At 40.0% G+C, this 12,077-nt stretch overlaps 1 protein-coding gene across 2 annotated transcripts; it reads left to right on the top strand.

Moving 5' to 3' along the window:
* Nucleotides 1-150: 150 nt before the first annotated feature.
* Nucleotides 151-12,055, top strand: porb (P450 (cytochrome) oxidoreductase b). Of its 2 annotated transcripts, XM_088381389.1 has the most exons (16): nucleotides 151-310; nucleotides 2,603-2,784; nucleotides 5,960-6,008; nucleotides 6,157-6,285; nucleotides 6,388-6,540; nucleotides 7,324-7,448; nucleotides 7,561-7,650; nucleotides 7,851-7,949; nucleotides 8,158-8,274; nucleotides 8,390-8,508; nucleotides 8,668-8,849; nucleotides 9,003-9,152; nucleotides 9,229-9,496; nucleotides 9,756-9,901; nucleotides 10,229-10,314; nucleotides 10,403-12,055. In XM_088381389.1, the coding sequence occupies exons 2-16, from the start codon at nucleotides 2,606-2,608 to the stop codon at nucleotides 10,545-10,547; spliced, it is 2,037 nt and encodes a 678-aa protein (XP_088237515.1). In that variant the 5' UTR covers nucleotides 151-310; nucleotides 2,603-2,605; the 3' UTR covers nucleotides 10,548-12,055. The 2 variants fall into 2 exon arrangements, with proteins under 2 accessions (XP_088237515.1, XP_088237516.1); XM_088381390.1 differs by lacking the exons at nucleotides 151-310; nucleotides 2,603-2,784 and adding an exon at nucleotides 4,374-4,711.
* The last annotated feature ends 22 nt before the right edge of the window (nucleotides 12,056-12,077 follow it).

Here is a 12,077-nt window from a genome sequence, read left to right as displayed (position 1 = left end):
TTACAATAGTATAACGACATTAGGTAATGCTTTTCTAAGGGGGGGGGTCTTCTTTTAAAACGTGTCATATTTAAGGTGTTCGAAGTATAAAAAATACGTTTGATGCCATACACAGTCACGTGTATTTACTTTTGCACTAGAATAATATACTAGAGTGCAAAAAATAGCGCAGAAACAGCACGTTTTAGGGAAATAACTGACTACCCAACGTGCGCACACCCCCTGTAGGGACTGAGTTGGTATCGTCTTACGTGGCGTAAAGTTTCCTTCCGCGTTGTGAGCACTGAACGTGAGTTTGAGAGGCGAGGAGGTAAGCTTCAATATATTCTCTTATTTATTGATTAATCTTTATTTCGAGTAAGTGGCAGTTAAATTAAATTATATATAGGGTTAACACGATCAATATAAATCCTAATACATTGAGTAAATATTCCGTTTTAGACCCCAAATAGCTTATAGATGGGATGTCTAGTTACGCAATGTGAGGCTAAAGTCAGGTTTTTGCTATCTTTGTTTGCAATGAAAACCTTATGCCATGTGCTAGCTAACACAAATTCGTCACCAATCTAGTGTTTCTATGGCGCAATTTGTTTATGAGCTAGCTAGTTGCTGAAATTGTTGAAGTTGAAGTCCCAATGATCAATTACATGCAAATCGAACTGGTTGAGAGTAACGGATTAACATCTTATCAGCACGTTCACTGTTGCTCAAACATATGTTGTATTTGATTTTGTGTGGATGAACTATGTCACGTGTAATGTCCAATCGTGTGTCCAATTCATCGTTCCGTTGAACACACCGATGGCAAGACTTTTAAAGCTTCTTTTTATTAAATTTTAATGAGCAACAAACCGAAGTTTCACATGATGCTGAATCCATCCCTTGTTGGGCTACTTATCTATGAATGAGTCCTTTAACATTTATGACTGGTGCTGATTAGTGCTTCACTTTGGACTACTGTGACTGATATCCTTGTGATTTTAGTCACAAAAGGTATTTAACCCCAAATCATATCGTTTTATGGATTAATAACTTCATCTAGATGAAGATAATCTATCATCAGATCAATTCAAATTGTTTCATTAAAATAATGTGGAGGTACGCACCATGTTATACTTGTCCCTCCCCAAAATTTTTAACCTGTGTTGCATCCTAGCATTTCTATAAAATAATTTAGTGCTTGTAAGGTCAGTTACACAATGCAAGAAAAACTGTTCTTTTTCGTCATTGTCGTGGGCTTGGAAGGAACCGCTTTGGAGTTGGAAGGAATTAATACACAAAGTGCGAGTGTGCAAAATGGTGAATTGGAATGGTCATCTATTAGCAACCTTAAACAGCGAAGGATTTAATTGATTAAAAGCTACTTTTCCGGTTGTTACGTGTAAACACACTCTTGTTCAAATACCAGGCTGTTATCATCAATCAATAACAACCCAACTTTACTTTCTTCTAACACTTTCTTCTTTTCCCAGCTTAATTTTACTCTCTTCTCGTTCACATTTTTGTTGTCGTTGTTTTCATTGTCCAAAAACGGATTTATTCTGGCTTCAGTCTGGTGTGTGCTCACTTTCTATTACCTTTGTACCCCTTCCAAGGCTGACAGTCCTCTGTTGATAATCTTTAATAGGAATTCATACTATGTCCTACCCTTTAACCGATATTATGTGAGTGCATTTGTTAGTGGGTGTGCCAAAACTGTGTAACTACGCTTCCAAGAGGATTTTGTTAGCGGCATTGGGATCCAGTTTCTGTGAGACATGCATGGTTGGACCTTGAGATAGAAAATCAAAGCATGAAAAAGTGAAGCTATTCAACAAACAGTTCCCAAGTGGTTCCATTCAGCAGAATCTTAAGCACATGTTTTTGGACTTTGCAATTCTATGCCAGCCACAAAAAATATTCAATTTAATTATTTTGAGTAACATTTTTTTCTCAGTTAATTCCAGACATATGTGACCCTGAACGGGATAAACTGTTGATGTATGAATGAATGAATGGAAGATTAAAATGGGCAACTGTTCAAGTCAACCTGTTTTTTTTTTTTTTTTTTATAAATACAAATGTTCACCCATGAACTTGAAACATGAGCTGAGAGCAAAAAGTCTTGCACTCATTAAAAAAAAAGGGATCTTTTTGAAGCTGGACTAGAGATTCCTGTTGCTTTTCAGCCAATTGTCTAGTCGTGCTTGCACAAGAGCAGCCATTGTATGACTAAAGTTAAAAAAAAAAAAAAACCTTTGGCCACATCTGTTAACCATCATATTTCCCAGTGCAATTTAACTGGTGCTGTGCCGCTATCCCTCTTCGTTCACTTGGACTATTTCTTTCTAGAAATTGTGCTCCATCTCCCAACTAATCAATCATATGAGGTATTATTGACTCAGGTTTTTAAATTATTATTAATTAATTAAGTCACGTCGCCAAAAATGAATATCATGTAGCTTTATTATAACAGAACAGAATATTTTGATTTGTCTAAACTGAAAGGATTAATTATTGACTTTTAGTTTGTAGAATACGTCACTTAAAATGATTTTGTGATCAATTATAATGATTTTAACATTTAAGCAATTTTCTTTTTTTTTTTTTTTTTTTTGTCTAGAGGATGGCAGACATGGACCCCACCACCGCCACACAAACTGAACCCATGGCCGACGAGGACGAGCCTCTTTTCAGCAACCTCGACCTCTTCCTCTTCTCTCTGATCGTTGGCCTTGTCGTCTATTGGTTCATGTCCCGCAAGAAGCCCGAACCCATCCCTGAATTTAAGAAACTTGAAACAATGTGAGTCATCATGAGTTCTTTAAACATTTTAAGAGTATTATCAAGTAGTAGTGTTTCCTGAGGTGGAGCCAAAAAAAAAAAAAACTCTTTCAAAAGAACATCCACTACATTTTTGTTAATGTTTCATGACTGTGATGATCATCTGCTTCAGTAGTTCAAAATGTCATCCAAAAATCTCTTTAAATGAGTACAGTGGGGTCATGGTTGGTAGATTATTGAACTGGTTGCACAAACAGTGCAAACTGCAATCAAGCAATAGGACTGTCCCATAATTGTTTTAACAAGTTTTAAATGTTTTAATGTTTTAACATTAGAAGAAAAGTTGCCCAAGAACTGTGAGGGGAGACATGCTACATTGGAGGAAAGTGGGAAGTCAGATTTATCTCATTCAAGCGGCTCACTGATCTGAAAGTCTTATCGAAATTGATCCATTTCCTGTTCCTGAAGGAAACATCCACATGGAAGCACTTCAGGCCTGTGTTTGTTTTGGAACCCAAATTGTCTCATTGTGTCATCAGTTCAGTACACATCGGAGTTCTCGCACGTTAAGCTTAAACATTTGCCTTCAGCTTTCATGTCGCGTTAAGCTTAAACATTTGCCTTCAGCTTTCAGCTCATCTTTCTTGACTTTGGGTCTATCCCACCCTCCCCCTTATGTCAAAGCTTTCCCTGGATTGTTCCCTCCTTACGTCACAGCAGACGAGGGATGGAAGCTCGGTTTGTTTCCACTGAACTCTAAAGGAACTGGCTGCGTTTGTAGACCCTCCCCAACCACAACACAAATGACTTAACCACCCAAAAGTATGCTCTTTGAGTGCTTGAGGTTTCGTCACCAAAAGAACTGTCGAGTTTGTGAGCTTTCGACTTTGTTGGTCACGAATGACCATCAGGAAGCATTTTGTTACTTTTTTGTCCATCTGTGGAGGGGAGGGGCTGCAGGAAAGGAGCATAAAATGACACGAGCGCAAGCAAGGATGGTCTGCTCTCCCATTTAAGAGCGCGGCGATTACCCAACTGTTTTGGAGGAGGCGTAGACTCTGCGCTTTTGTTTTTTGGCCCTGAAATCATGCGAAAGTTGCCAGCCGAGCTTCTTTTGTGAGGCCTTTACAAAATTTGGGCAAAAAACAAGAGACCCTTTCTTCACCCTGACTTACTTTTCCCCTCAATCTTTCCCCTCTCCCCTTGCTTGTTCTTTTGTGTATGTGCGTTCGATGAGCTCCTCTGCTATTGGGCCTTGTCACAAACGGAATCCTTTTATGATAAATGAGGTTGCCATAGCAATGGCATTCCCCTCTCTCCTCCAGTGATGTGGGGGCGGGGGACCGAAACCTACCATTCAGCTCTTTCCCCCCTTTTTTAGTGGTCCACGGAGGAGTGGCTTTGCTTAGTTGACTAGCCAAAATCCTGAGAATGGATCTTGTAGACTTTTTCGTGCCTAACACCTTTCAGGCCGGAGAGGAAAAGGGGGCGGGCCGGAGGGGGAAGGCTTTTCAGCCCCAGAAGTGGTTCAGTGTGTGCTGGTGTGAGTCAAAAGTGTGGGTCTGCAGCTTTTGCTACATTTTATGGGAAAGTCAGTTTCCCACCATTGTGTTCAGACACTGACAGTGTGGCTGCAGCATGCATGTGCCGTGCGGCTGAGTATGAGAAACAGACTGGATTCACAGAGCAGCACAGGAAGAGGCCGAGTTCAGATAACACCGGAGCCTCTGAGGTGAAAGCAGACCGCTTTTGAGTGTCTTCCTCGGACTGGGCTCGTTTTTTTTTGTCTGCTGGAGGCTGCCGAGTGTTGACATCCTGCTATTAAAGACGGAGCGTGGCGGTTCACGGTGCCTAGCCGGCGGTGATCGTGGCTGTGCTGAGCCACAGGGCTACATGCCATGGGCTGTGTTTTCTCCCTGCCAGAAGACAGGAGAGATGCTGCCGAGAGGTCAGTAACCTGCTTGCCTATCAAAAGGTGCACGTTAGCCGCGAGAAGTGCCGATAATGGATTAAAAAAATGACCCAGTGTTTCCAGAAAGCGATATGAAATAATCATTCAATTGCTTTTTTTAACCACTAATTGCAGTGTTCAGTTGAACACCAGTAATGAGTCACCGAAAAAAAGAAATAGAAACGGTTGGCCTGACACCGTCACCACGCTGCATGGGTCAATGAACTTGTTTTACGTCAAAAGTGGCTCACAGTAGGTGTTTGAAAGTGTGTCATTATATATCGGACAATTAACTTCAAACCATCCTGTAACTTTCCTGTGTGCTGCATTCTCATTTCATTTTGTGACAGAAAGACACAAGAATGTCAAAGGGGGGGCATGGAAGAACAATATTTTAGATGGCTACTGCACAAAAAAAACTCTGCTTGAAAACTTTCTTATGAGATTGCTGTGTGTTTTCAATGCGCTCAGGTTTGCTGCTTTTGATGCAGACATTTCCAAGACCATCCGTTTATGTTCTTTGACTCTCTATTAGATCTGACAGGAATGCTTGAGCTCGGGGGCAAACGTCTGCTTTTAGATTTCCATCTGGAGTTATCTTTGCTCCAGAGTACAAGTGTTAACCGCGGGAGACTGTTTTATGGCGTGTTTGGCATCAGATTCTCTCGCTCGAATTCTAATCGGTTTCTTACGTTTACAGTTGTCTGGCTTAGCGGGGTTGGGGGCTACATATGAGCGAGCATTGTATGATAGCTTCATATATTCCGTTGACAGCTAAGTCACGAACATCTTCATGTTTAGTTACTCACATTAGTATTCAATGTTGTTGTCGTTTGCCTGATGAATGATTGTATGTGATTAATGGGGAAGTTTTTAAGGCAGAATGACTTGAAGAGTGGCACAAACAAGTTGAATATTTTTGTAGCGCCACAATCCCAAGGGGGAGATAATAGTGCAGGAAAGCACATGAATGATGTGACTGAAAGAGGAGAACATGACCTGTGTGACCATTGAGAAGCTGGCTAGCTGGCAGGGTGAGGACCTTGATGCTCAGCGGGTCAATTTGTTTGCAGCATTTTGAGCACAGACTGTGTCATGTTTCTTATAGGCTCACCAAACTCATTGTGACACTGTAACGCAATATAAATACAAGTAAAATGTCATTAAATCATGGTTACAAAAAAAAAGTTCATAGCTTAGTAATCTCACATCTGCTTTACCATTTTCACATTTTGTCTTCTCCAGAGCACCCACAACAAGAGAAACGAGTTTCATCGAGAAAATGAAGAAAACGGTAAGTTCTGTTCTTTCCAACAAGGTCACAGTGAATTGGTGTTGTAGATTAAAGTATTGGCAAATTTGTTGGTAATAATGCTGGAGTGTATTGAAGTGGTCGATTTATTTTCCGTTCATCACAACTTCCTGTCTATGGTCTCCATCAGGGAAAGAACATCATTGTGTTCTACGGCTCCCAGACTGGCACAGCAGAGGAGTTTGCCAACAGACTCTCCAGAGATGCTCAGCGTTACGGCATGAAAGGAATGGCTGCTGATCCAGAGGAATATGAAATGGTAACTTAAAACAGAATACAACATGTTTTTTGTTTGCTTTTTTTTTTTTTAAATGCATTTCAGCAGTGGAAACTTATTTAACACTTTTGTCATGTTCTTCAGGGTGAACTGTCTCGTTTGTCTGAGATCAAAAACTCTCTAGCCATATTCTGCATGGCCACCTATGGAGAAGGAGACCCGACAGATAATGCCCAGGATTTTTATGACTGGCTGCAGGAAAATGATGACGAAGACCTCTCCGGACTCAACTACACGGTGAGATTTATCATAGCGCTGTTACACGCAGTTCAAGTATGAAATGGCATGCTAATGTCTTTTTAAAGGGGGATTCTGTTTTTGCCCAACTCTGAAGTTGCCGAATGTTGCTACCATTGTTTCTGTTTGTCTCTAGGGTTACTCTGTGAAGAATTCAAACCATTTCCTACTGAGCACGGACAATTGTTTTTAGCCCATTGAGAGGGATACATTGGATTTATAGTCACTCCAACCACAATCATTTTCTAAACTTGTGTTACCGTTAAATTTGGAATGGCTTGACATTTTTCATCTTTATAGCAGTACATGAGATTTAATTGGCCATAATTTAAATGTCCTTCTACATTTCTTACATTGAATTATTACTTTTTGGGCTTTCAAGTTTCATACCAATGTAAGTTATGCATGTCAGACATTCATTTAATGTTTTTAAAAAACATAGCTGTTTGTGAGTACAGTATTTATTAGTGGAGCTGCATCAGGGATGGGCTGCTTTGATCAGAATGTTTTATGTGTACCCCAGTGGACCAGACTGAGAACAGCCAAAGAATAATCACAGGCATATACAGCAAGCATTCATTCATTTTATTTGCATTTTTCATGCAAGTACAAATTACTGGTAATTTATGTACATGAAATAACTGACAGAACCTTCCATAATGAGCACCACTGTTTTCAGAGCAACACTATTATGCACAGTATATGGAGAACAAAACAGAGACTAAGGTAATGCCTTGCAAAGACAGCAATTTCAGTGCCTGATGGGAATTTTTTTTTTTGCAGGTATTTTCTTTGGGCAACAAAACGTATGAGCATTATAATGCCATGGGGAAATACGTGGACAAAAGATTGGAGGAACTTGGGGCCAAGCGCATCTTTGACCTTGGTTTAGGAGATGATGATGGCAAGTAAGTGAGGAAAAACATCATTCCTTTCCATTTGTGATGGTGTTAAAGGTTTAGATTTCAGAAATAATTATAAGGAATATTTTTGCCTGACATTTCTTTTTTTGTCTCTCAGTTTGGAGGAGGACTTTGTCTCGTGGCGAGAGCAGTTTTGGCCAGCTGTCTGTGAGCACTTTGGAGTGGAAGCCTTGGGAGATGACTCAAGGTAACATTTTTGTTTTTTAATGTTCCTGTTCTTTTGACTTGATTGTTACAGGTAAAATGTACCTTATCTTATCACATAATGTCACAATAGAAACAATTTAAACATTTTCTGTGTGCATGATTGTCAATTGTTTGTGAAAAAAAAGACATTTATTTTAAGTTCATGTAAAGTATAACTTGAAGTACTGTTTGGTCTCATAGCATCCGGCAGTATGAGCTGAAGGATCACCCTGACATCAACATGAATAAAGTGTTCACTGGAGAGATTGGCCGTCTGAAGAGTTTTGAGGTCCAGAAGCCGTAAGTACTGTAGCAGAAAAATCAGCCTTCAGCAAAGTTTACTGCAGGTCATTAAAGACTTGCTGCCTCCTAGTGGACAAAATATGTACAATAAACTGTGTTGCATGTTGAGATCAACCCAAGAGGAAAATGTAACTTGTGATTTGACATGTCTTTTTTTTATTATTATTATTACAGTGTGGCTAAATTTGTGTACTCTAATTCACAGGCCGTATGATTCTAAAAATCCCTTTTTGGCCCCAGTCACTGTCAACCGTCAACTCAACAAAGGCGGTCAGAGGCATCTGATGCACCTTGAATTAGACATTTCAGGCTCCAAGATCAGGTGAGATTTGCGCTTGATGAGTTCGCAGTACTGCTTAAATGAAGCTGATAAAACGGAATGCTTCCCATGTTTCTATCATATGGCCAAAGTCTAATGTGATATTATGCGATTGCAGATATGAGTCGGGAGACCATGTGGCTGTTTTCCCTACTAATGATGCAGCTTTGGTGAATAAGTTGGGACAAGTCCTTGGTGTGGACCTTGATGTGGTTATCTCTCTGAACAACCTTGATGGTATGTTGGCATTGAAATTTGCTCCTCCCTTCAGTCCGTCATGAAAAATTCCTCTGTTATCTGCACTTGTACAATCAGCTCATTTGTAAATGCTGCAATTGTGTGTTATTCAATCTGAATGTATAACTAATGTATGCATATCAAATCTTGGCTTTTCAGAGGAGTCCAATAAGAAGCACCCATTCCCCTGCCCAACAACGTACCGCACAGCTCTGACTCACTACCTCGACATCACGCATCCTCCTCGTACCAATGTCCTCTATGAGCTGGCACAGTATGCTTCGGACCCCAAAGAACAGGAGAATATGCGCAAAATGGCCTCCTCCTCTCCTCAGGGCAAGGTCAGTGTGTTTTATTTTTTTAAGGTTCAAATTCATGTGGGACCTTTTAAAATACCCAGCTCAATGGCGATTGACTAAAATAAAGTTTTAGTCAGCCGGCTGTGCTTTTAGCATTCATTCTTTATTCAGCGTTGTGTTTTTGTTTCTTTTCAGGCACTCTACCAGAGTTGGGTGTTGGAGCCCTGCAGAAACATTCTTGCCATTCTGGAGGACATGCCTTCTTTAAAGCCCCCCATTGACCACCTGTGCGAGCTAATGCCTCGTCTCCAGGCTCGCTATTACTCCATAGCCTCCTCCTCTAAAGTAAGTCCCTTTTTAATAACTAAATGAGTGCAGCACTTTCTTTCTATGCACAAATTGTATCTTCTCTGTGCCACAGGTTCACCCGAACAGCGTCCACATTTGCGCCGTGGTGGTGGAATACAAGACCAAGACGAACCGTATTAACAAGGGAGTGGCCACGAACTGGCTGAAGAATAAACTGGTCACCGACAACGGCCACAAATCTACCGTTCCCATGTATATCCGCAAGTCTCAGTTCCGCCTACCCTTCAAGGCCAGCGTTCCGGTGATCATGATTGGTCCTGGGACGGGAATCGCTCCCTTCATGGGCTTCATTCAGGAGAGAGGCTGGCTCAAACAGCAAGGTATTTATAGTTGTCGTCTGGCCTCGATTGTCTAAACTTTCTAGTCAGTTTCTAACAAACCTAGATGGTCCTTTTTATTTTACAGCTTAAATTTCTTGGTTTTGGTGTTTGTGTTTGATGCAAGTAGAAAAGTTGGTAACATAGCCGAAAGACATCTCTTGGCCCTTTGTGTAAAATCGAGAAGCGTCAAATAAACGACAAGTGTTGTGAAAAGTAGCTAGCGCATTGTTGATGTTTTGTCTCTGCTGTGTGTGTACAGGCAAGGAAGTTGGGGAGACAGTGTTGTTCTATGGCTGCAGACATAAGAATGAAGATTATCTTTACCAAGAGGAGCTAGAGGAGGCTGAGACGAACCAAGTCCTGACACGGCTTAATGTTGCCTTCTCCCGAGACCAGGAGCACAAGGTACAATCTGAGATGGTCCTATCCCTAGGTTGGATAAGTCACTCTAAAATAAACCACACTCTCGTGTGACTGTAGTCTGACTTGTTCTAGTTTGTGTAATCAGCACACAAGATGTAAGATGTTTTTTTGTAGATGATTAATCAAAAAAGTAATCGACAGATTAATCAATTATTGAAATAATTGTTTTTTGCGGCCCTGAAATTATATATTGTGGTTTGTTTCTGTGATCTTCTACATATTGCAGTTTGTATGTACAAACTTTCTCTTTTGATATCTATCTGTAACCAATACAAAGCTTTCTTGTTTGCTTTTTTTCCGACAATCAAGGTTTATGTGCAACATCTCATGAAGGAAAATAAAGAGGACATCTGGAAGCTTGTTCACTCAGAAAATGCCCATATCTACATTTGCGGGTATGCTTTATTCATTGTTAGTTCATGGTCTGAGGAATTGACAGATTTTTGAAAAGTTGTATATGAATTAAGCTACTGTTGATTTCAGGGATGCAAGGAACATGGCAAAGGATGTGCAGACAGCCTTCTATGAGATAGCAGAAGAGCTTGAAGGCATGACACGCACGCAGGCCACAGACTACATCAAGAAACTGATGACCAAGGGACGCTACTCGCAAGATGTGTGGAGTTAAAACTCACCAGCCTGGCCTTAATCTCACTACTCAAGTGGTTGTTTTTAATTTGTGGCATTTTTTTTTTTTTTTTAGATCTTATTTTATTGTGACTGAATATGAAAATATTTAACATTCTTTCATTTTCATTCTGGTTCATGAAGCTAAAGGTGGAAGCCCAACCTCTGCAGGTTATTTTGAAAACCCATTGCACGGATTTAGCCTACCACTCATCTATGAAATATTGTGTGACTGGATCACCAGCACTTTGTCCTCCAGCCTCCTAAAGCACTCTGCAGGTCCCCTGTGCTGTGAAAATTGACTGGCTGTAACAAAATACTCAGGAAGGTTTCCCATCACTCTTTCAACTTTAAATAGGAAAGGAACACCATGCAAATTAAGTTACCGTTTCAAATCTTATCATGATGCATTTTAGTGAGTGAATTTGCAAAGTCACAGTTTTTATTGTATACACTCTTGAAAGAGTGCAAGCATAATCACTACAGTCGACCCCCGCTATTTGTGGGGGAAAGACTTTGAATAATTGATGTCCATTGAAATGCATTGCGGCAGGGAGAGAATTTATCTACAGATCTCCAAAAACTCATCAAAAGAACACTGATAGACATTTTATGTATGTGATATATGGGGAAATTGGAGGGAGGGGGGGAATTTTTTTTTCAAAGAAAAAAAAACAACAACTTTGAAATATATCAAATTTGGGGAGAAAAAAAAAATCGTAATTTCCGGGTGCCAAACCGCAAGTGTACAGGAGTTGACTGTATACATTAGTTTCCCTCAGCAACAAATATTATCAAACATGTTAGAAAACATGATGATTTTAAGGGAAATATTTTATGCTAACTGACTGTACAATGTAATGTTCAGCTTTATGTTTTGACAAGGGACTTCTACTGCTTGGTTTAATCAGTAATTAACTTGAGATGCAGGTAGGTGATGCAAAGGGGATTCTTTACTGTGTTTTATTTCGTTCAGCATGCAATTAAAAAATGAGAATGTATAGGTACAATGTTAAGTGTTAGAGCATTTTAAAATCTGACCAGTAACAGCGTCTGGCCTCTTTTTTTTTTTTTTTTATGCATTTGACTGAAAAAAATACTATAAAGTGGTTTGTCCAGTGGCAGTGACACTGGAACATAGCTGGTTGTACATTTGAATGCAACTGATGTATATATTGTCCAGTCGCTTATGCACCGCAATATAGAGAAAGCATTTCTGTCTACCTGCTCTGTGGGCTCCCTACAAATTTTGTGACGTATGGATTTGAAGATGAATAAAATGCCATTCTGCCAGCCAGCTAGAGTGCAGCCTGTGCCTTCTAAACATTGCCTTACATATTGGATTTGTAAACATCACTTCAACTATTTTTCTTCTTCCTTCTAAATGTTTCATGTACCTTAACCAGGCTGAGACACTTTACTGAGTACTGTCACTTTTGTTCATTCCTCTGAAATGGTTTGATCTCAAGGCCTGCCTTTTCTAAATATGTAAATTAAACAATTTGAAAAATTGTCATCTTGATTTTTTTAT

Source organism: Syngnathus floridae, chromosome 7 (assembly GCF_059516105.1).
Source record: "Syngnathus floridae isolate MCC-2025c chromosome 7, RoL_Sflo_1.0, whole genome shotgun sequence".
Classification (NCBI taxonomy): Eukaryota; Metazoa; Chordata; class Actinopteri; order Syngnathiformes; family Syngnathidae; genus Syngnathus; species Syngnathus floridae.
This window is presented reverse-complemented; position numbering and strand designations above follow the sequence as displayed.